The sequence below is a fragment of the Drosophila erecta genome, unplaced genomic scaffold (genome assembly GCF_003286155.1).
Source record: "Drosophila erecta strain 14021-0224.00,06,07 unplaced genomic scaffold, DereRS2 tig00000021-arrow-pilon, whole genome shotgun sequence".
NCBI classification, from domain to species: domain Eukaryota; kingdom Metazoa; phylum Arthropoda; class Insecta; order Diptera; family Drosophilidae; genus Drosophila; species Drosophila erecta.
The window spans coordinates 3,754,978-3,780,511 of NW_020825198.1; the positions used below are offsets into that span (position 1 = coordinate 3,754,978).

Genomic DNA, 25,534 nt, shown 5'->3' on the forward strand with positions numbered 1-25,534 from the left:
GCATATACAACTCGTATTCGTACTTTTGTCATTATTTGCGAATTTTATAACAGCCACAGTTGTACTAGCCTCACTGTATAATCAACATTTGATTTGTTTGCACCCAGACCCACCAACCCAGCGCGCTTTTTAAATGTAATTGGTTGTTTATAGAACTCATTAAATATACGAGTATGTGACATATGATGTCGTGGCTTGCTCCAAATCTTGCAATACTAGCTAGTTTTGCTTTTTGATTTCATAATCAACATAAACATTGCTTAAATATTTGCAAATCAAAAATGTGCAAACGTAATTCGCTAAGATCAGCTCGTGAATTTCACTCGAAGCCTCGAATCTTGTGCAGCATCCAAACAAGCAGAAATGGGCCCAATAATCCACGACCTCATATGCAGCATCTGAACGTATGTGCCTGAATGAAGCTAAGCTTATCTCAATCCCAGTTCAAGTTGGGTCGGTTCAGCTGAGCTCCATCTGGAACTTGGCATCTGTTGATTGCGAAACAGAAATTTTAATTGCGCTTCTCAACTAATTACTAAAGCATAAGCATTAAGTGCATGTTTGTGCCTGCTGCTGGGTTTTTGGCGTAAAGCTTGTAGTAAGAATATACCCATATATACCAACCTCTAAAAAAGGGTATGTATATATGTCGGCAACTTGATTGCACTGTGTACATAGACTAATCCACCATAAAGAAACTATGGTTTAATCGAAATTGGTGTTAATTGTGTTTATATTGCTTGTTTCTACTTTGCTCTACTTTACTCTCCTAACCAAACCCTAATTCGCCATCCCCGGAATGCCTCAAACAGAGCACTTCAGTGTTCATAATGTAAAATCCGAAACCTTTACAAGAACAGATGAACCTGATAAGCTGCTCCATAGTGTGGTAGCTCCCCCCGATATTCCGAAATTGTACTCACAAGACACTACCTCATTTACAGAAATGAGTACAAGTAGTCAAACACCGAAGATGACAACAACGACGACCATGACAGCACAAATAGATCGCACCAAAGTAGATTTGACTATTCCTGGGCAAGATCAGCAAAAACAGAAGGATCTGAAGGAGCAGTCGCCAGTAGATGTAGAGGCAAGAACAGAGTCAGAGAAGACTGCCAGTGATAGGGATTATTTAGAACAAATTATGGGCTGTGGTGATGTGAGACGCAAGATCATGCGTTTGGAGAGCAGTGGCAGCACAGAGTCATTGGAGTCAATGGGCAAGTCATCCACTGTGACACCCAAATATATAGGCGACAATGTGCCAGTGGTGCGAGAGGTGGTGCAGAGTATGGAGGATAAAATCTGCAGTACAGTGGTGTCGGCCATTCCGTTTACCGTGCAAAAACGTAAGCCCCATGATGATGAAAAGGAGCCCAATGTAGCTGAGCTAGAGAAGCAAATACTTACTCCAGCAGATTTGGCCCTGGAAAAGTTATTCAAATGTGAACCACCCTCTGAGGTGTTAAAAATTTCACCCATCGAAGCCATGGCTCTTGACCTTAAAGCGATTGATGAAGAGGTTTGTGAAAAAGTTTGTGAGAAACGCAAGTCCTTTGTGGTAGCTGAAGACTTATGTGAAACGGAAAAGACTTTAACCGAACAGGTAATAGATTTAAATAGGCAAGTAGACCAGGTACCTGCAAGGATTTTTACTGAAACTATTGAGAAACATTTAGACTTAGAAGATAGGGATGTCATTGAGGCTTCACCGAAGGTTAGGGAAGTTGTGCAGGACATTGAACGCAAATATCCCGTGGCTAGCTTAGAGGCCAAACCTTTTAGTCCACGCAAGCGTGGAACCCCAGACCGCAAGGTTGATGTTTCGTCCATAGAGCAGCAGATTTTAAGCGACGCCGATCTGATTTTAGATGGTTTGGGCTCTAAGTGCATACCAGAACAAAAGGTGCAGTCGCCCGTTTCTTCCATGAACAAGGCGAGCAGCAGTACTGAAAACCTAGAAGACATATGCGAAAAAAAATGCTCAAAGCGCACAATCTCAGATATGGCAAAGGTCTTTGAAAGGAAAGAAGACCCAACAACTTTACCATCTATTCAAAATGTAAAGTCGACAACTGCCAAGTTCCTAGAGTGCGAGTCAGGGAAATTCGCTATTACGGAAAGTATTCAGGATTTTAATGCCAAGAGTAGTTTAACTGAAGAAGTAGCAGGGATTGAAAAAGGTCAAAATAGATTTTTAACAGATTGTGATACACAAGAATTTCCAATAGAAACGATTATGGACACCGAATTCGTAGAATTCCCAAAAATTTCACACACCCTCGAACGATTACATTCCATTTCGAAAACTGACATTGCGGATACAAAGAAAATAGTCCACGAATCTAGTGAATTCGAATCAAAACTAGATAAACTTGTGCACAAGACATCACAAATAGATAACCAAAATCTTGATTTTGAACACAAGTTTCCCACTCAGGATAATTTAGATGATCTTCAGACACATTCGATCTTGACCTCTGAACCAATTACAATGACTGATAGCTCGGAGTATAAATTTCCATCTGAAGGGAAATCTTATTTAGGTAAGGAACCACTTGATAGCGAAAGCGATGAGGAGCTGGACAATTTGAAAAAGAAAAGTAAGCTTAACCTTTTATCAAAAATTGAGCACTCATCTGTTATTGATACAACAAAGATCGTCAAGAGCATAGAAAAAAGAGAAATAACCAAATTTCCAATGGCAAACGATAGTCATGGTGACATGTTTAGCAAATCAGGAGACTTTTCAAAAGAATTTTTTTCTGAGGAGAAAACAGTATACATTCATTCCAGTGAATCAATGTCAGACAAATCCAACAACTCGTTTAGCAACAAAACTTCGTTGGTAACCTCTGTTACAGGTAGTGGAGACAATTCTCATATTTATTTTGAAGGAAAACCAAAGTCGCCTGAGAAGAAAGACGAAAAGGTCCTCGCTAAACCAGACGACAGTTTCAAGTCAGTCATTGAGACTGTTGAGCCCACTCTAGAGGAATATTTGGACAATGATGCCAAAATCGAGATTCCTAAGCCTCAAGACAAGTCTTTCAGTGAGCCAACTCCATTAGTGACACCCTTCACTAGTATTCATGACGCTAAGCCCAAAGAAGTTATATCCTTCAAGGCAGAAGAAAGTTCAAAAACAATTCAAAAAAATATAATGTTCGCAAGCACAAGTATAACAACAGAAGATACCAAGATAGTTATACCGATTGATTCGCTTTCAAACTTGAAAGACGATAAGATCCCAACCTCATTAGGTGACAAAACAAAGTCACCAAGAGAGTCAGTGAAGCCTATTTTAAAAGAGTATTCGGACGCTGAAAGTGATGAAGAGTTTGGAATTACCAAGCCTCACGATAAGCCTGATAGCTACCCAATATCTTTGGTAACTGCTGTAACAGGTAGTGGGGATAAGGCTCCTCTTTATCCTGAAGAAAAAACAAAGTCGCCTGAGAAGAAAGACGATAAGGTCCTAGCTAAACCAGAAGACAGTTCCAAGTCAGTCATTGAGACTGTTCAGCCCAGTCCTAAAGAATATTCGGACGACGACTCTGATGACGAAATAGATATTCCCAAGCCTCAGGACAAACCTATTAGCCACCCAACTTCTTTCGTAACTGGTGTTACAGGTGCTGAAGTTAAATCTCCACTTCAATCTGAGGAAAAACCAAAGTCACCTGAGAAAAAAGACGAAAAGGTCCTAGCTAAACCAGACGATAGTTCAAAGTCAGTTATTGAGACTGTTAAGCCCAGTCCCAAAGAAGATTCGGACGACGACTCTGATGACGAAATAGATATTCCCAAGCCCCAGGACAAACCTATTAGCCACCCAACTTCTTTCGTATCTGGTGTTACAGTTTGTGGGCGTAAATATCCACTTCAATCTGAGGAAAAAACAAAGTCGCCTGAGAAGAAAGACGAAAAGGTCCTAGCTAAACCAGACGATAGTTTCAAGTCAGTCCTTGAGACTGTTAAGCCCACTCTAGAGGAATATTTGGACAATGATGCCAAAATCGAGATTCCTAAGCCTCAAGACAAGTCTTTCAGTGAGCCAACACCATTAGTGACACCCTTCACTAGTATTCATGACGTTAAGCCCAAAGAAGTTATATCCTTCAAGGCAGAAGAAAGTTTAACAAAAATTAAAACAAATATGAAGTTCGCAAGCACTAGTATAACAACAGAAAATACCAAGGTAGTTATACCGAGCGATTCGCTTTCAAACTTGAAAGACGATAAGATCCCAACCTCATTAGATGACAAAGCAAAGTCACCAAGGGAGTCAGTGAAGCCTATTTTAATAAAATATTCGGACGATAAAAAAGATGAGGAGTTTGGAATTCCCAAGCCTCACGATAAGCCTGATAGCCACCCAATATCTTTGCTAACTTCTGTATCAGGTAGTGGGGATAAGGCTCCTCTTTATCCTGAAGAAAAACCAAAGTCGCCTGAGAAGAAAGACGATAAGGTCCTAGCTAAACCAGACGACAGTTCCAAGTCAGTCATTGAGACTGTTAAGCCCAGTCCCAAAGAATATTCCGACGACGACTTTGATGACGAAATTGATATTCCCAAGCCCCAGGACAAACCTATTAGCCACCCAACTTCTTTCGTAACTGGTGTTACAGGTGCTGGAGTTAAATCTCCACTTCAATCTGAGGAAAAACCAAAGTCGCCTGAGAAGAAAGACGAAAAGGTCCTAGCTAAACCAGACGATAGTTTCAAGTCCGTCATTGAGACTGTACAGCACAGTCCCAAAGAATATTCGGACGACGACTCTGATGACGAAATAGATATTCCCAAGCCTCAGGACAAACCTATTAGCCACCCAACTTCTTTCGTAACTGGTGTTACAGGTGCTGAAGTTAAATCTCCACTTCAATCTGAGGAAAAACCAAAGTCACCTGAGAAAAAAGACGAAAAGGTCCTAGCTAAACCAGACGACAGTTCCAAGTCAGTCATTGAGACTGTTAAGCCCAGTACCAAAGAATATTCCGACGACGACTTTGATGACGAAATTGATATTCCCAAGCCCCAGGACAAACCTATTAGCCACCCAACTTCTTTCGTAACTGGTGTTACAGGTGCTGGAGTTAAATCTCCACTTCAATCTGAGGAAAAACCAAAGTCGCCTGAGAAGAAAGACGAAAAGGTCCTAGCTAAGCCAGACGATAGTTCCAAGTCAGTCATTGAGACTGTTAAGCCCAGTCCCAAAGAATATTCGGCCAATGAAGGTGATTCCAAAATTGAGATTCCTAAGCCCCAAGACAAGCCTTTTAGTCAACCAACTCCATTAGGGACACCCTTCACTAGTATCCATGACGTTAAGCCCAAAGAAGTTATTTCCTTCAAGGCAGAAGAAAGTTCAACAACAATTCAAAAAAATATAATGTTCACAAGTACAAGTATAACAACAGAAGATACCAAGATAGTTATACCGATTGATTCGCTTTCAAACTTGAAAGACGATAAGATCCCAACCTCATTAGGTGACAAAACAAAGTCACCAAGAGAGTCAGTGAAGCCTATTTTAAAAGAGTATTCGGACGATGAAAGTGATGAAGAGTTTGGAATTACCAAGCCTCACGATAAGCCTGATAGCTACCCAATATCTTTGGTAACTGCTGTAACAGGTAGTGGGGATAAGTCTCCCATTCATCATGTAGAAAAACAAAAGTCGCCTGAGAAGAAAGACGAAAAGGTCCTAGCTAAACCAGACGATAGTTCCAAGTCAGTCATTGAGACTGTTCAGCCTACTCCCAAAGAATATTCGGACGAAGACTCTGATGACGAAATAGATATTCCCCAGCCACAAGACAAGCCTATTAGCCAACCAACTTCTTTGGTGACTTCTGTATTAGGTAGTGGGGATAAGGCCCCTCTTTATCCTGAAGAAAAAACAAAGTCGCCTGAGAAGAAAGACGATAAGGTCCTAGCTAAACCAGAAGACAGTTCCAAGTCAGTCATTGAGACTGTTCAGCCTAGTCCCAAAGAATATTCGGACGAAGACTCTGATGACGAAATGGACATTCCCAAGCCCCAAGACAAACAGGTTAGTCACCCAACTTCATTGGTAACTTCTGTAACAGGTAGTGGGGATAAGTCTCTTCTTCATACTGCAGAAAAATTACAGTCGCCTGAGAAGAAAGACGATAAGGTCCTTGCTAAACCAGAGGACAGTTCCAAGTTAGTCATTGAGACTGTTAAGCCCAGTCCTAAAGAATATTCGGACGAAGACTCTGATGACGAAATAGATATCCCCAAGCCTCAGGACAAACCTATTAGCCACCCAACTTCTTTCGTAACTGATGTTACAGGTGCTGAAGTAAAATCTCCACTTCAATCTGAGGAAAAACCGAAGTCGCCTGAGAAGAAAGACGAAAAGGTCCTAGCTAAACCCGACGATAGTTCAAAGTCAGTTATTGAGACTGTTAAGCCCAGTCCCAAAGAATATTCGGACGACGACTCTGATGACGAAATAGATATTCCCAAGCCCCAGGACAAACCTATTAGCCACCCAACTTCATTCGTATCTGGTGTTACAGTTGGTGGGCGTAAATCTCCACTTCAATCTGAGGAAAAAACAAAGTCGCCTGAGAAGAAAGACGAAAAGGTCCTAGCTAAGCCAGACGATAGTTCCAAGTCAGTCATTGAGACTGTTAAGCCCAGTCCCAAAGAATATTCGGCCAATGAAGGTGATTCCAAAATTGAGATTCCTAAGCCCCAAGACAAGCCTTTTAGTCAACCAACTCCATTAGGGACACCCTTCACTAGTATCCATGACGTTAAGCCCAAAGAAGTTATTTCCTTCAAGGCAGAAGAAAGTTCAACAACAATTCAAAAAAATATAATGTTCACAAGTACAAGTATAACAACAGAAGATACCAAGATAGTTATACCGATTGATTCGCTTTCAAACTTGAAAGACGATAAGATCCCAACCTCATTAGGTGACAAAACAAAGTCACCAAGAGAGTCAGTGAAGCCTATTTTAAAAGAGTATTCGGACGATGAAAGTGATGAAGAGTTGGGAATTACCAAGCCTCACGATAAGCCTGATAGCTACCCAATATCTTTGGTAACTGCTGTAACAGGTAGTGGGGATAAGGCTCCTCTTTATCCTGAAGAAAAAACAAAGTCGCCTGAGAAGAAAGACGAAAAGGTCCTAGCTAAACCAGACGATAGTTCCAAGTCAGTCATTGAGACTGTTCAGCCTAGTCCCGAAGAATATTCGGACGAAGACTCTGATGACGAAATGGATATTCCCCAGCCACAAGACAAGCCTATTAGCCAACCAACTTCTTTGGTGACTTCTGTATTAGGTAGTGGGGATAAGGCCCCTCTTTATCCTGAAGAAAAAACAAAGTCGCCTGAAAAGAAAGACGATAAGGTCCTAGCTAAACCAGAAGACAGTTCCAAGTCAGTCATTGAGACTGTTCAGCCTAGTCCCAAAGAATATTCGGACAAGCCCCAAGACAAACCTATTAGCCACCCAACTTCTTTCGTAACTAGCGTTATAGGTGCTGAAGTAAAATCTCCACTTCAATCTGAGGAAAAACCGAAGTCACCTGAGAAGAAAGACGAAAAGGTCCTAGCTAAACCCGACGATAGTTCAAAGTCAGTTATTGAGACTGTTAAGCCCAGTCCCAAAGAATATTCGGCCAATGAAGGTGATTCCAAAATTGAGATTCCTAAGCCACAAGACAAGCCTTTTAGTCAACCAACTCCATTAGTGACACCCTTCACTAGTATCCATGACGTTAAGCCCAAAGAAGTTATATCCTTCAAGGCAGAAGAAAGTTCAACAACAATTCAAAAAAATATAATGTTCGCAAGCACAAGTATAACAACAGAAGATACCAAGATAGTTATACCGATTGATTCGCTTTCAAACTTGAAAGACGATAAGATCCCAACCTCATTAGGTGACAAAACAAAGTCACCAAGAGAGTCAGTGAAGCCTATTTTAAAAGAGTATTCGGACGATGAAAGTGATGAAGAGTTGGGAATTACCAAGCCTCACGATAAGCCTGATAGCCAGTGTTTGGTAACTGCTGTAACAGGTAGTGGGGATAAGTCTCCCATTCATCATGAAGAAAAACCAAAGTCGCTTGAGAAGAAAGACGAAAAGGACCTAGCTAAACCAGACGATAGTTCCAAGTCAGTCATTGAGACTGTTCAGCCTAGTCCCAAAGAATATTCGGACGAAGACTCTGATGACGAAATAGATATTCCCCAGCCACAAGACAAGCCTATTAGCCAACCAACTTCTTTGGTGACTTCTGTATTAGGTAGTGGGGATAAGGCCCCTCTTTATCCTGAAGAAAAAACAAAGTCGCCTGAAAAGAAAGACGATAAGGTCCTAGCTAAACCAGAAGACAGTTCCAAGTCAGTCATTGAGACTGTTCAGCCTAGTCCCAAAGAATATTCGGACGAAGACTCTGATGACGAAATGGACATTCCCAAGCCCCAAGACAAACAGGTTAGTCACCCAACTTCATTGGTAACTTCTGTAACAGGTAGTGGGGATAAGTCTCTTCTTAATACTGCAGAAAAATCACAGTCGCCTGAGAAGAAAGACGATAAGGTCCTTGCTAAACCAGAGGACAGTTCCAAGTTAGTCATTGAGACTGTTAAGCCCAGTCCTAAAGAATATTCGGACGACGACTCTGATGACGAAATAGATATTCCCAAGCCTCAGGACAAACCTATTAGCCACCCAACTTCTTTCGTATCTGGCGTTACAGTTGGTGGGCGTAAATCTCCACTTCAATCTGAGGAAAAAACAAAGTCGCCTGAGAAGAAAGATGAAAAGGTCCTAGCTAAACCAGACGATAGTTCAAAGTCAGTCATTGAGACTGTTAAGCCCAGTCCTAAAGAATATTCGGACGACGACTCTGATGACGAAATAGATATTCCCAAGCCCCAGGACAAACCTATTAGCCACCCAACTTCTTTCGTATCTGGTGTTACAGTTGGTGGGCGTAAATCTCCACTTCAATCTGAGGAAAAAACAAAGTCGCCTGAGAAGAAAGACGAAAAGGTCCTAGCTAAGCCAGACGATAGTTCCAAGTCAGTCATTGAGACTGTTAAGCCCAGTCCCAAAGAATATTCGGACAAGCCCCAAGACAAACCTATTAGCCACCCAACTTCTTTCGTAACTAGCGTTATAGGTGCTGAAGTAAAATCTCCACTTCAATCTGAGGAAAAACCGAAGTCACCTGAGAAGAAAGACGAAAAGGTCCTAGCTAAACCCGACGATAGTTCAAAGTCAGTTATTGAGACTGTTAAGCCCAGTCCCAAAGAATATTCGGCCAATGAAGGTGATTCCAAAATTGAGATTCCTAAGCCACAAGACAAGCCTTTTAGTCAACCAACTCCATTAGTGACACCCTTCACTAGTATCCATGACGTTAAGCCCAAAGAAGTTATATCCTTCAAGGCAGAAGAAAGTTCAACAACAATTCAAAAAAATATAATGTTCGCAAGCACAAGTATAACAACAGAAGATACCAAGATAGTTATACCGATTGATTCGCTTTCAAACTTGAAAGACGATAAGAGCCCAACCTCATTAGGTGACAAAACAAAGTCACCAAGAGAGTCAGTGAAGCCTATTTTAAAAGAGTATTCGGACGATGAAAGTGATGAAGAGTTGGGAATTACCAAGCCTCACGATAAGCCTGATAGCCAGTGTTTGGTAACTGCTGTAACAGGTAGTGGGGATAAGTCTCCCATTCATCATGAAGAAAAACCAAAGTCGCCTGAGAAGAAAGACGAAAAGGTCCTAGCTAAACCAGACGATAGTTCCAAGTCAGTCATTGAGACTGTTCAGCCTAGTCCCAAAGAATATTCGGACGAAGACTCTGATGACGAAATAAATATTCCCCAGCCACAAGACAAGCCTATTAGCCAACCAACTTCTTTGGTGACTTCTGTATTAGGTAGTGGGGATAAGGCCCCTCTTTATCCTGAAGAAAAAACAAAGTCGCCTGAAAAGAAAGACGATAAGGTCCTAGCTAAACCAGAAGACAGTTCCAAGTCAGTCATTGAGACTGTTCAGCCTAGTCCCAAAGAATATTCGGACGAAGACTCTGATGACGAAATGGACATTCCCAAGCCCCAAGACAAACAGGTTAGTCACCCAACTTCATTGGTAACTTCTGTAACAGGTAGTGGGGATAAGTCTCTTCTTAATACTGCAGAAAAATCACAGTCGCCTGAGAAGAAAGACGATAAGGTCCTTGCTAAACCAGAGGACAGTTCCAAGTTAGTCATTGAGACTGTTAAGCCCAGTCCTAAAGAATATTCGGACGACGACTCTGATGACGAAATAGATATTCCCAAGCCTCAGGACAAACCTATTAGCCACCCAACTTCTTTCGTATCTGGCGTTACAGTTGGTGGGCGTAAATCTCCACTTCAATCTGAGGAAAAAACAAAGTCGCCTGAGAAGAAAGATGAAAAGGTCCTAGCTAAACCAGACGATAGTTCAAAGTCAGTCATTGAGACTGTTAAGCCCAGTCCTAAAGAATATTCGGACGACGACTCTGATGACGAAATAGATATTCCCAAGCCCCATGACAAACCTATTAGCCACCCAACTTCTTTCGTATCTGGCGTTACAGTTGGTGGGCGTAAATCTCCACTTCAATCTGAGGAAAAAACAAAGTCGCCTGAGAAGAAAGACGAAAAGGTCCTAGCTAAGCCAGACGATAGTTCCAAGTCAGTCATTGAGACTGTTAAGCCCAGTCCCAAAGAATATTCGGACAAGCCCCAAGACAAACCTATTAGCCACCCAACTTCTTTCGTAACTAGCGTTATAGGTGCTGAAGTAAAATCTCCACTTCAATCTGAGGAAAAACCGAAGTCACCTGAGAAGAAAGACGAAAAGGTCCTAGCTAAACCCGACGATAGTTCAAAGTCAGTTATTGAGACAGTTAAGCCCAGTCCCAAAGAATATTCGGCCAATGAAGGTGATTCCAAAATTGAGATTCCTAAGCCACAAGACAAGCCTTTTAGTCAACCAACTCCATTAGTGACACCCTTCACTAGTATCCATGACGTTAAGCCCAAAGAAGTTATATCCTTCAAGGCAGAAGAAAGTTCAACAACAATTCAAAAAAATATAATGTTCGCAAGCACAAGTATAACAACAGAAGATACCAAGATAGTTATACCGATTGATTCGCTTTCAAACTTGAAAGACGATAAGATCCCAACCTCATTAGGTGACAAAACAAAGTCACCAAGAGAGTCAGTGAAGCCTATTTTAAAAGAGTATTCGGACGATGAAAGTGATGAAGAGTTGGGAATTACCAAGCCTCACGATAAGCCTGATAGCCAGTGTTTAGTAACTGCTGTAACAGGTGGTGGGGATAAGTCTCCCATTCATCATGAAGAAAAACCAAAGTCGCCTGAGAAGAAAGACGAAAAGGTCCTAGCTAAACCAGACGATAGTTCCAAGTCAGTCATTGAGACTGTTCAGCCTAGTCCCAAAGAATATTCGGACGAAGACTCTGATGACAAAATAGATATTCCCCAGCCACAAGACAAGCCTATTAGCCAAACAACTTCTTTGGTGACTTCTGTATTAGGTAGTGGGGATAAGGCCCCTCTTTATCCTGAAGAAAAAACAAAGTCGCCTGAAAAGAAAGACGATAAGGTCCTAGCTAAACCAGAAGACAATTCCATGTCAGTCATTGAGACTGTTCAGCCTAGTCCCAAAGAATATTCGGACGAAGACTCTGATGACGAAATGGACATTCCCAAGCCCCAAGACAAACAGGTTAGTCACCCAACTTCATTGGTAACTTCTGTAACAGGTAGTGGGGATAAGTCTCTTCTTAATACTGCAGAAAAATCACAGTCGCCTGAGAAGAAAGACGATAAGGTCCTTGCTAAACCAGAGGACAGTTCCAAGTTAGTCATTGAGACTGTTAAGCCCAGTCCTAAAGAATATTCGGACGACGACTCTGATGACGAAATAGATATTCCCAAGCCTCAGGACAAACCTATTAGCCATCCAACTTCTTTCGTAACTGATGTTACTGGTGCTGGAGTTAAATCTCCACTTCAATCTGAGGAAAAACCAAAGTCGCCTGAGAAGAAAGATGAAAAGGTCCTAGCTAAACCAGACGATAGTTCAAAGTCAGTTATTGAGAATGTTAAGCCCAGTCCTAAAGAATATTCGGACGACGACTCTGATGACGAAATAGATATTCCCAAGCCCCAGGACAAACCTATTAGCCACCCAACTTCTTTCGTATCTGGTGTTACAGTTGGTGGGCGTAAATCTCCACTTCAATCTGAGGAAAAAACAAAGTCGCCTGAGAAGAAAGACGAAAAGGTCCTAGCTAAGCCAGACGATAGTTCCAAGTCAGTCATTGAGACTGTTAAGCCCAGTCCCAAAGAATATTCGGACAAGCCCCAAGACAAACCTATTAGCCACCCAACTTCTTTCGTAACTAGCGTTATAGGTGCTGAAGTAAAATCTCAACTTCAATCTGAGGAAAAACCGAAGTCACCTGAGAAGAAAGACGAAAAGGTCCTAGCTAAACCCGACGATAGTTCAAAGTCAGTCATTGAGACTGTTCAGCCTAGTCCCAAAGAATATTCGGCCAATGAAGGTGATTCCAAAATTGAGATTCCTAAGCCCCAAGACAAGCCTTTTAGTCAACCAACTCCATTAGGAACACCCTTCACTAGTATCCATGACGTTAAGCCCAAAGAAGTTATTTCCTTCAAGGCAGAAGAAAGTTCAACAATTCAAAAAAATATAATGTTCACAAGTACAAGTATAACAACAGAAGATACCAAGATAGTTATACCGATTGATTCGCTTTCAAACTTGAAAGACGATAAGAGCCCAACCTCATTAGGTGACAAAACAAAGTCACCAAGAGAGTCAGTGAAGCCTATTTTAAAAGAGTATTCGGACGATGAAAGTGATGAAGAGTTTGGAATTACCAAGCCTCACGATAAGCCTGATAGCCAGTGTTTGGTAACTGCTGTAACAGGTAGTGGGGATAAGTCTCCCATTCATCATGAAGAAAAACCAAAGTCGCCTGAGAAGAAAGACGAAAAGGTCCTAGCTAAACCAGACGATAGTTCCAAGTCAGTCATTGAGACTGTTCAGCCTAGTCCCAAAGAATATTCGGACGAAGACTCTGATGACGAAATAGATATTCCCCAGCCACAAGACAAGCCTATTAGCCAACCAACTTCTTTGGTGACTTCTGTATTAGGTAGTGGGGATAAGGCCCCTCTTTATCCTGAAGAAAAAACAAAGTCGCCTGAAAAGAAAGACGATAAGGTCCTAGCTAAACCAGAAGACAGTTCCAAGTCAGTCATTGAGACTGTTCAGCCTAGTCCCAAAGAATATTCGGACGAAGACTCTGATGACGAAATGGACATTCCCAAGCCCCAAGACAAACAGGTTAGTCACCCAACTTCATTGGTAACTTCTGTAACAGGTAGTGGGGATAAGTCTATTCTTAATACTGCAGAAAAATCACAGTCGCCTGAGAAGAAAGACGATAAGGTCCTTGCTAAACCAGAGGACAGTTCCAAATTAGTCATTGAGACTGTTAAGCCCAGTCCTAAAGAATATTCGGACGACGACTCTGATGACGAAATAGATATTCCCAAGCCTCAGGACAAACCTATTAGCCATCCAACTTCTTTCGTAACTGATGTTACTGGTGCTGGAGTTAAATCTCCACTTCAATCTGAGGAAAAACCAAAGTCGCCTGAGAAGAAAGATGAAAAGGTCCTAGCTAAACCAGACGATAGTTCAAAGTCAGTTATTGAGAATGTTAAGCCCAGTCCTAAAGAATATTCGGACGACGACTCTGATGACGAAATAGATATTCCCAAGCCCCAGGACAAACCTATTAGCCACCCAACTTCTTTCGTATCTGGTGTTACAGTTGGTGGGCGTAAATCTCCACTTCAATCTGAGGAAAAAACAAAGTCGCCTGAGAAGAAAGACGAAAAGGTCCTAGCTAAGCCAGACGATAGTTCCAAGTCAGTCATTGAGACTGTTAAGCCCAGTCCCAAAGAATATTCGGCCAATGAAGGTGATTCCAAAATTGAGATTCCTAAGCCCCAAGACAAGCCTTTTAGTCAACCAACTCCATTAGGAACACCCTTCACTAGTATCCATGACGTTAAGCCCAAAGAAGTTATTTCCTTCAAGGCAGAAGAAAGTTCAACAATTCAAAAAAATATAATGTTCACAAGTACAAGTATAACAACAGAAGATACCAAGATAGTTATACCGATTGATTCGCTTTCAAACTTGAAAGACGATAAGAGCCCAACCTCATTAGGTGACAAAACAAAGTCACCAAGAGAGTCAGTGAAGCCTATTTTAAAAGAGTATTCGGACGATGAAAGTGATGAAGAGTTTGGAATTACCAAGCCTCACGATAAGCCTGATAGCCAGTGTTTGGTAACTGCTGTAACAGGTAGTGGGGATAAGTCTCCCATTCATCATGAAGAAAAACCAAAGTCGCCTGAGAAGAAAGACGAAAAGGTCCTAGCTAAACCAGACGATAGTTCCAAGTCAGTCATTGAGACTGTTCAGCCTAGTCCCAAAGAATATTCGGACGAAGACTCTGATGACGAAATAGATATTCCCCAGCCACAAGACAAGCCTATTAGCCAACCAACTTCTTTGGTGACTTCTGTATTAGGTAGTGGGGATAAGGCCCCTCTTTATCCTGAAGAAAAAACAAAGTCGCCTGAAAAGAAAGACGATAAGGTCCTAGCTAAACCAGAAGACAGTTCCAAGTCAGTCATTGAGACTGTTCAGCCTAGTCCCAAAGAATATTCGGACGAAGACTCTGATGACGAAATGGACATTCCCAAGCCCCAAGACAAACAGGTTAGTCACCCAACTTCATTGGTAACTTCTGTAACAGGTAGTGGGGATAAGTCTTTTCTTAATACTGCAGAAAAATCACAGTCGCCTGAGAAGAAAGACGATAAGGTCCTTGCTAAACCAGAGGACAGTTCCAAGTTAGTCATTGAGACTGTTAAGCCCAGTCCTAAAGAATATTCGGACGACGACTCTGATGACGAAATAGATATTCCCAAGCCTCAGGACAAACCTATTAGCCATCCAACTTCTTTCGTAACTGATGTTACTGGTGCTGGAGTTAAATCTCCACTTCAATCTGAGGAAAAACCAAAGTCGCCTGAGAAGAAAGATGAAAAGGTCCTAGCTAAACCAGACGATAGTTCAAAGTCAGTTATTGAGAATGTTAAGCCCAGTCCTAAAGAATATTCGGACGACGACTCTGATGACGAAATAGATATTCCCAAGCCCCAGGACAAACCTATTAGCCACCCAACTTCTTTCGTATCTGGTGTTACAGTTGGTGGGCGTAAATCTCCACTTCAATCTGAGGAAAAAACAAAGTCGCCTGAGAAGAAAGACGAAAAGGTCCTAGCTAAGCCAGACGATAGTTCCAAGTCAGTCATTGAGACTGTTAAGCCCAGTCCCAAAGAATATTCGGCCAATGAAGGTGATTCCAAAATTGAGATTCCTAAGCCCCAAGACAAGCCTTTTAGTCAACCAACTCCATTAGGGACACCCTTCACTAGTATCCATGACGTTAAGCCCAAAGAAGTTATTTCCTTCAAGGCAGAAGAAAGTTCAACAACAATTCAAAAAAATATAATGTTCGCAAGCACAAGTATAACAACAGAAGATACCAAGATAGTTATACCGATTGATTCGCTTTCAAACTTGAAAGACGATAAGAGCCCAACCTCATTAGGTGACAAAAAAAAGTCACCAAGAGAGTCAGTGAAGCCTATTTTAAAAGAGTATTCGGACGATGAAAGTGATGAAGAGTTTGGAATTACCAAGCCTCACGATAAGCCTGATAGCTACCCAATATCTTTGGTAACTGCTGTAACAGGTAGTGGGGATAAGGCTCCTCTTTATCCTGAAGAAAAAACAAAGTCGCCTGAGAAGAAAGACGAAAAGGTCCTTGCTAAACCAGACGATAGTTCCAAGTCAGTTATTGAGACTGTTCAGCCTAGTCCCAAAGAATATTCGGACGACGACTCTGATGACGAAATAGATATTCCCAAGCCTCAGGACAAACCTATTAGCCACCCAACTTCTTTCGTAACTGGTGTTACAGGTGCTGAAGTGAAATCTCCACTTCAATATGAGGAAAAACCAAAGTCGAATGAGAAGAAAGACGAAAAGGTCCTAGCTAAACCAGACGATAGTTCAAAGTCTGTCATTGAGACTGTTCAGCCTAGTCCCAAAGAATATTCGGACGACGACTCTGATGACGAAATAGATATTCCCAAGCCCCAAGACAAACCTGTTAGCCAACCAACTTCTTTGGTGACTTCTGTATTAGGTAGTGGGGATAAGTCACCCATTCATCATGAAGAAAAACAAAAGTCGCCTGAGAAGAAAGACGAAAAGGTCCTAGCTAAACCAGACGATAGTTCCAAGTCAGTCATTGAGACTGTTCAGCCTAGTCCCAAAGAATATTCGGACGACGACTCTGATGACGAAATAGATATTCCCAAGCCCCAAGACAAACCTGTTAGCCAACCAATATCTTTGCTAACTTCTGTAACAGGTAGTGGGGATAAGTCTCTTCTTAATACTGCAGAAAAATCACAGTCGCTTGAGAAGAAAGACGAAAAGGACCTAGCTAAACCAGACGATAGTTCCAAGTCAGTCATTGAGACTGTTAAGCCCAGTCCTAAAGAATATTCGGCCAATGAAGGTGATTCCAAAATTGAGATTCCTAAGCCACAAGACAAGCCTTTTAGTCAACCAACTCCATTAGTGACACCCTTCACTAGTATCCATGACGTTAAGCCCAAAGAAGTTATATCCTTCAAGGCAGAAGAAAGTTCAACAACAATTCAAAAAAATATAATGTTCGCAAGCACAAGTATAACAACAGAAGATACCAAGATAGTTATACCGATTGGCTCGCTTTCAAACATGAAAGACGATAAGATCAGTCCTCAAGAATATTCGGACGACGACTCTGATGACGAAATAGATATTCCCAAGCCTCAGGACAAACCTATTAGCCATCCAACTTCTTTCGTAACTGATGTTACTGGTGCTGGAGTTAAATCTCCACTTCAATCTGAGGAAAAACCAAAGTCGCCTGAGAAGAAAGATGAAAAGGTCCTAGCTAAACCAGACGATAGTTCAAAGTCAGTTATTGAGACTGTTAAGCCCAGTCCTAAAGAATATTCGGACGACGACTCTGATGACGAAATAGATATTCCCAAGCCCCAGGACAATCCTATTAGCCACCCAACTTCTTTCGTATCTGGTGTTACAGTTGGTGGGCGTAAATCTCCACTTCAATCTGAGGAAAAAACAAAGTCGCCTGAGAAGAAAGACGAAAAGGTCCTAGCTAAGCCAGACGATAGTTCCAAGTCAGTCATTGAGACTGTTAAGCCCAGTCCCAAAGAATATTCGGACAAGCCCCAAGACAAACCTATTAGCCACCCAACTTCTTTCGTAACTAGTGTTACAGGTGCTGAAATAAAATCTACACTTCAATCTGAGGAAAAACCGAAATCACCTGAGAAGAAAGACGAAAAGGTCCTAGCTAAACCCGACGATAGTTCAAAGTCAGTTATTGAGACTGTTAAGCCCAGTCCCAAAGAATATTCGGCCAATGAAGGTGATTCCAAAATTGAGATTCCTAAGCCACAAGACAAGCCTTTTAGTCAACCAACTCCATTAGTGACACCCTTCACTAGTATCCATGACGTTAAGCCCAAAGAAGTTATATCCTTGAAGGCAGAAGAAAGTTCAACAACAATTCAAAAAAATATAATGTTCGCAAGCACAAGTATAACAACAGAAGATACCAAGATAGTTATACCGATTGATTCGCTTTCAAACTTGAAAGACGATAAGAGCCCAACCTCATTAGGTGACCAAACAAAGTCACCAAGAGAGTCAGTGAAGCCTATTTTAAAAGAGTATTCGGACGATGAAAGTGATGAAGAGTTTGGAATTACCAAGCCTCACGATAAGCCTGATAGCCAGTGTTTGGTAACTGCTGTAACAGGTAGTGGGGATAAGTCTCCCATTCATCATGAAGAAAAACCAAAGTCGCCTGAGAAGAAAGACGAAAAGGTCCTAGCTAAACCAGACGATAGTTCCAAGTCAGTCATTGAGACTGTTCAGCCTAGTCCCAAAGAATATTCGGACGAAGACTCTGATGACGAAATAGATATTCCCCAGCCACAAGACAAGCCTATTAGCCAACCAACTTCTTTGGTGACTTCTTTATTAGGTAGTGGGGATAAGGCCCCTCTTTATCCTGAAGAAAAAACAAAGTCGCCTGATAAGAAAGACGATAAGGTCCTAGCTAAACCAGAAGACAGTTCCAAGTCAGTCATTGAGACTGTTCAGCCTAGTCCCAAAGAATATTCGGACGAAGACTCTGATGACGAAATGGACATTCCCAAGCCCCAAGACAAACAGGTTAGTCACCCAACTTCATTGGTAACTTCTGTAACAGGTAGTGTGGATAAGTCTCTTCTTAATACTGCAGAAAAATCACAGTCGCCTGAGAAGAAAGACGATAAGGTCCTTGCTAAACCAGAGGACAGTTCCAAGTTAGTCATTGAGACTGTTAAGCCCAGTCCTAAAGAATATTCGGACGACGACTCTGATGACGAAATAGATATTCCCAAGCCTCAGGACAAACCTATTAGCCATCCAACTTCTTTCGTAACTGATGTTACTGGTGCTGGAGTTAAATCTCCACTTCAATCTGAGGAAAAACCAAAGTCGCCTGAGAAGAAAGATGAAAAGGTCCTAGCTAAACCAGACGATAGTTCAAAGTCAGTTATTGAGACTGTTAAGCCCAGTCCTAAAGAATATTCGGACGAAGACTCTGATGACGAAATAGATATTCCCAAGCCCCAGGACAAACCTATTAGCCACCCAACTTCTTTCGTATCTGGTGTTACAGTTGGTGGGCGTAAATCTCCACTTCAATCTGAGGAAAAAACAAAGTCGCCTGAGAAGAAAGACGAAAAGCTCCTAGCTAAGCCAGACGATAGTTCCAAGTCAGTCATTGAGACTGTTAAGCCCAGTCCCAAAGAATATTCGGCCAATGAAGGTGATTCCAAAATTGAGATTCCTAAGCCCCAAGACAAGCCTTTTAGTCAACCAACTCCATTAGGGACACCCTTCACTAGTATCCATGACGCTAAGCCCAAAGAAGTTATTTCCTTCAAGGCAGAAGAAAGTTCAACAATTCAAAAAAATATAATGTTCACAAGTACAAGTATAACAACAGAAGATACCAAGATAGTTATACCGATTGATTCGCTTTCAAACTTGAAAGACGATAAGAGCCCAACCTCATTAGGTGACAAAACAAAGTCACCAAGAGAGTCAGTGAAGCCTATTTTAAAAGAGTATTCGGACGATGAAAGTGATGAAGAGTTTGGAATTACCAAGCCTCACGATAAGCCTGATAGCTACCCAATATCTTTGGTAACTGCTGTAACAGGTAGTGGGGATAAGGCTCCTCTTTATCCTGAAGAAAAAACAAAGTCGCCTGAGAAGAAAGACGAAAAGGTCCTAGCTAAACCAGACGATAGTTCCAAGTCAGTCATTGAGACTGTTCAGCCTAGTCCCAAAGAATATTCGGACGACGACTCTGATGACGAAATAGATATTCCCAAGCCTCAGGACAAACCTAATAGCCATCCAACTTCTTTCGTAACTGATGTTACTGGTGCTGGAGTTAAATCTCCACTTCAATCTGAGGAAAAACCAAAGTCATTAGGTGACAAAACAAAGTCACCAAGAGAGTCAGTGAAGCCTATTTTAAAAGAGTATTCGGACGATGAAAGTGATGAAGAGTTTGGAATTACCAAGCCTCACGATAAGCCTGATAGCTACCCAATATCTTTGGTAACTGCTGTAACAGGTAGTGGGGATAAGGCTCCTCTTTATCCCGAAGAAAAAACAAAGTCGCCTGAGAAGAAAGACGAAAAGGTCCTAGCTAAACCAGACGATAGTTCCAAGTCAGTCATTGAGACTGTTCAGCCTAGTCCCAAAGAATATTCGGACGACGACTCTGATGACGAAATAGATATTCCCAAGCCTCAGGACAAACCTATTAGCCACCCAACTTCTTTCGTAACTGGTGTTACAGGTGCTGAAGTGAAATCTCCACTTCAATATGAGGAAAAACCAAAGTCGCCTGAGAAGAAAGACGAAAAGGTCCTAGCTAAACCAGACGATAGTTCAAAGTCTGTCATTGAGACTGTTCAGCCTAGTCCCAAAGAATATTCGGACGACGACTCTGATGACGAAATAGATATTCCCAAGCCCCAAGACAAACCTGTTAGCCAACCAACTTCTTTGGTGACTTCTGTAACAGGTAGTGGGGATAAGTCTCCCATTCATCATGAAGAAAAAACGAAGTCGCCTGAGAAGAAAGACGATAAGGTCCTAGCTAAACCAGAAGACAGTTCCAAGTCAGTCATTGAGACTGTTCAGCCTAGTTCAGACGACGACTCTGATGACGAAATAGATATTCCCAAGCCTCAGGACAAACCTATTAGCCACCCAACTTCTTTCGTAACTGGTGTTACAGGTGCTGAAGTGAAATCTCCACTTCAATCTGAGGAAAAACCAAAGTCGCCTGAGAAGAAAGACGAAAAGGTCCTAGCTAAACCAGACGATAGTTCCAAGTCAGTCATTGAGACTGTTAAGCCCAGTCCCAAAGAATATTTGGACGAAGACTCTGATGACGAAATAAATATTCCCAACCCACAAGACAAGCCTATTAGCCAACCAACTTCTTTGGTGACTTCTGTATTAGGTAGTGGGGATAAGGCTCCTCTTTATCCTGAAGAAAAAACAAAGTCGCCTGAGAGGAAAGACGATAAGGTCCTGGCTAAACCAGAAGACAGTTATAAGTCTGTCATTGAGACTGTTCAGCCTAGTCCCAAAGAATATTCCGACCACGACTCTGATGACGAAATAGATATTCCCAAGCCCCAAGACAAACCTGTTAGCCAACCAACTTCTTTGGTGACTTCTGTATTAGGTAGTGGGGATAAGTCACCCATTCATCATGAAGAAAAACAAAAGTCGCCTGAGAAGAAAGACGAAAAGCTCCTAGCTAAGCCAGACGATAGTTCCAAGTCAGTCATTGAGACTGTTAAGCCCAGTCCCAAAGAATATTCGGCCAATGAAGGTGATTCCAAAATTGAGATTCCTAAGCCCCAAGACAAGCCTTTTAGTCAACCAACTCCATTAGGGACACCCTTCACTAGTATCCATGACGCTAAGCCCAAAGAAGTTATTTCCTTCAAGGCAGAAGAAAGTTCAACAACAATTCAAAAAAATATAATGTTCACAAGTACAAGTATAACAACAGAAGATACCAAGATAGTTATACCGATTGATTCGCTTTCAAACTTGAAAGACGATAAGATCCCAACCTCATTAGGTGACAAAACAAAGTCACCAAGAGAGTCAGTGAAGCCTATTTTAAAAGAGTATTCGGACGATGAAAGTGATGAAGAGTTTGGAATTACCAAGCCTCACGATAAGCCTGATAGCTACCCAATATCTTTGGTAACTGCTGTAACAGGTAGTGGGGATAAGTCTCCCATTCATCATGAAGAAAAACCAATCTCGCCTGAGCAGAAAGACGAAAAGGTCCTAGCTAAACCAGACGATAGTTCCAAGTCAGTCATTGAGACCGTTCAGCCCAGTCCCAAAGAATATTCGGACGAAGACTCTGATGACGAAATACATATTCCCAAGCCTCAAGACCAGCCTATTAGCCAACCAACTTCTTTGGTGACTTCTGTATTAGAAAAACCAAAGTCACCAAGAGAGTCAGTGAAGCCTATTTTAAAAGAGTATTCGGACGATGAAAGTGATGAAGAGTTTGGAATTATCAAGCCTCACGATAAGCCTGATAGCTACCCAATATCTTTGGTAACTGCTGTAACAGGTAGTGGGGATAAGTCTCCCATTCATCATGAAGAAAAACCAAAGTCGCCTGAGCAGAAAGACGAAAAGGTCCTAGCTAAACCAGACGACAGTTCCAAGTCAGTCATTGAGACTGTTCAGCCTAGTCCCAAAGAATATTCGGACGAAGACTCTGATGACGAAATGGACATTCCCAAGCCACAAGACAAACCTGTTAGCCAACCAACTTCTTTGGTGACTTCTGTATTAGGTAGTGGGGATAAGGCTCCTCTTTATCCTGAAGAAAAACCAAAGTCGCCTGAGAAGAAAGACGAAAAGGTCCTAGCTAAGCCAGACGACAGTTCCAAGTCAGTCATTGAGACTGTTAAGCCCAGTCCTAAAGAATATTCGGACGACGACTCTGATGACGAAATGGACATTATCAAGCCCCAAGACAAACCTGTTAGCCACCCAACTTCATTGGTAACTTCTGTAACAGGTAGTGGGGATAAGTCTCTTCTTCATACTGCAGAAAAAACAAAGTCGCCTGAGAAGAAAGACGATAAGGTCCTAGCTAAGCCAGACGACAGTTCCAAGTCAGTCATTGAGACTGTTGAGCTCAGTCCAGTAAAATATTCGGACGCTGACGATATTAAAATTCGCAAGCCTCAAGACAATCTTGTTTGTGAATTAACATCATCGCTAACCACATTAACTAGTATCTCTGACATATGTCCAAAGGAAGTTACACCTATTATGTCAGAAGAAGTTTTAACCCCATTACAAACCAACTCAAAATCTGCGAGCACCAGTGAAACAACAGTAGATATCCAGACATTTAAGCCAATAGCCGAGGCTGTTGGTCAGATGACTTTTTTGTTAAGTCATTCGGAGGAAAAGTCACATGGAATTAGTGCCATTGCACAGAAATGTCAGGCGCAGGAAACCTATTTAGATCATGCAGGTGTTGATTTGGTTTCTGATTCTGAAGAAAATAGGTCTGTTCAACAGATTGTAGAGGATACCATCAGGGCTGGTAATGCTGAGGTACAAAAAATTGTTGACGAAACACTGAAAAGTGTTCAGAAAACGAGAAATATTAAGGATCAGGGTGTAGATGAAGGTCGTTCAGTTGAACAAATAGTTGAAGATACTCTTAAGAATGCCAAATTCATTCCTGATATTTCTACAGAAGATAAAATCTGTTGCCCCCAGCCAAAAGAAACTGAAGTTCGTCCGGTTGCTTACTTTGTAAATTTGGTCGATGAACAGAAATTAATAGCTCCAGTTAAAAAGGCACCAGTTAGATCACAATCGAAAAAAATAATTAAGTCAAAGACGGGGAAAATATTAGAGGAGGCTTCTGCAAAACCGACGAATAAGTCAACTATTAGCAAAAGAACACTCGCGGATAGGGAAAAGTCTAGCCCCAAATCAGTTTCTCCAGCAAAGACGACTACTGTCAAACAAACTCCGACTAGAAAAGTAATAACTATGGACAAATCAAAACTATCAAATAAGACCGAGTCACGACGTTCAGTCACAAGCTCTACTTCGACAACCACCAGTTCAGCTTCCGCTACTAGTCGCGTGATAAGTGAAATACACTTCGAGAGATCATCAAGTCCTGCTTCGAGTTCCATTTTCTACGAAAGCCAACCGCAAGGTGAAGGCAGTCGTTCTACCACTCCAAGACCTAGGGTTAAGACTGATGTCACACGAATACCCTACAATACCTCGCCTCGATCGTTTAGTCCACAGCTAAAAACCACAAAGACAGACAGGAAAGTCGTAAACCAAACTAAAACAACTGTCACTCGATCTACCAAAGAGCTTACGGAAAAGAGTTCCAAAAAGACTGAGCGAACCGGCAGCCAAGAGCACGTTGAAAAGCGGAAAACTCCGACACCGTCTGCCACCCACAGATACATGCAACCCACCCTGGCCCATAGCATGAGGTACGGTTTGAGTGGCGATGGCGACATTGGCCAGAGTGTCTCCTCGGCACCACCAAAGTCGCCGGCACCACCCAAATCGCCAGCTCCGGCCCTAACTAAAAGTACTCGAAAAACACAAACTGTTACAAGTGCCTTGACAAAGTCCACAACCCAAATAACGAAACAAAAAAACTCGATTGCTGAGAAGAAACCAGCGCAGACCCGTTCCCAGATTAAGAGAGGCTCACAGAGCGATAGCAAGGAATCCCTAATAAAAAGCACCGACCGCCTATACAAACGACAAACATCCAAGGAAAATAAACTAGCAAACGTGATAGGCTCCAAGAGCCAAGCAACCAAAAGCATGAAGACACAATCAGCTAATTCAGCCATAAAACTTGTCTACAAAACTTCCATAGAAACCGACAACAAGCTTCTGAAGAAGACCACAGCCACTATACAGCGCACCAAAGTTCCGATTAGCGTGTCTTCCAGTGCAAGGACTGCATCAAAGCTAAGCAAGAGTGCTGACACCGTCAAGAGACCTCAGGTAGACAATAAGAAACCAGTAAAGCGAACGGTAAGCAAAGTAAGTGAATCCAGTGGCACCATGAACACCACAGCTACATCGACCAGAACCGTGCAGAGCTCCATGGAGCCAAAGCTGCAGAAGAAGATGAAGGACACGATGAACGAGTCGAGTTCGAACTCGGGAAGCGGCACCACCAGTACCAGTGGTTCATCAAATAGTACGCGACGAAGTGTGCGATCCGTTAGCACGGCCAGCCGCAAAACGGACAAGGACTTGACCAACATCCGGCGAGCAAGTGGAGCGGTTGTTTCGACATCGACCGTACGGGTGCATCGGGAACCAACAGCAACCACCAGCGCTGTTAGCACCGTGCTCGTTGATGACGACTGTGAGGTGATAACCATACGTTCCATTAAATCAAGCGATAGTACAAAAAGTTCTACCTCATCATCCTCCGGTAGCGGCAGCAACAGTCGCAAGGTGCTAACCAGCGAGGTGTTCACTAAAACCTTCGGCCCCGACAAGCCGCTCGAGGTGGTCTATCGACAGCCAGAATTTGATGTAGAACACCACACGATCATGTCCGTGCGCCCGCCCTCCACGACAAGCAGCGATCAGCGGTGCATTAACGAGTTCGATGTCAGTTTCATCGACACCACCGACTCCAGCCTCTCGGATTCTGTTGCCTTACCCATGCTAGGCTCCGGTGATCCTGATCGCCTGCTGGCCGCCAGCCCCGGTTCGCCCAAGCCCACCCGCAGCCCCCTGGCCCTTATTGAGGAGACCCTGCGCCGCCAGCAACAGCACCACCATCATCATCAGCAACACCACCACCACAGTAGCGGTGCTATTGCTGCTGCCCTTGAGCCTTCTTTGTCGATGCCAGTGGCTTTTGCAGAGAGTCAACTGGAGGCGGAGGTAGGGCTGGAGAAGGGCAGCACTTCCAAAGGTAACTATGGTACTTACGTATATTCAAGATACTTGTTAGGTCGAGATCACAATGATACTTAAGATACGCTTAGCTACGATACCCATCATATCTAGGGCTTAGTTTAAAAATGCAACTTTTCTTATTGATATGCCTATGTA

At 42.4% G+C, this 25,534-nt stretch overlaps 2 protein-coding genes across 8 annotated transcripts in view; one reads left to right on the top strand and one right to left on the bottom strand.

Moving 5' to 3' along the window:
• The window catches only part of LOC6544122 (peptidoglycan-recognition protein SD), a 111,115-nt gene that overhangs the window by 65,838 nt on the left and 19,743 nt on the right, over positions 1-25,534 (bottom strand). The gene's annotated exons all lie outside the window — the stretch shown is intronic.
• LOC6544119 (ankyrin-2) overlaps positions 1-25,534 on the top strand; it is a 55,204-nt gene that overhangs the window by 18,878 nt on the left and 10,792 nt on the right. For 2 of the 7 annotated variants that reach the window (XM_026977999.1, XM_026978000.1), the window contains exons 16-18: positions 945-3,681; positions 5,686-8,115; positions 20,017-25,394. The exons of the other annotated variants lie outside the window; for them this stretch is intronic. In XM_026977999.1, coding sequence (XP_026833800.1) covers positions 945-3,681; positions 5,686-8,115; positions 20,017-25,394 — 10,545 coding nt within the window. The remainder of the gene's footprint in view (positions 1-944; positions 3,682-5,685; positions 8,116-20,016; positions 25,395-25,534) is intronic. 7 annotated transcript variants of the gene reach the window in all.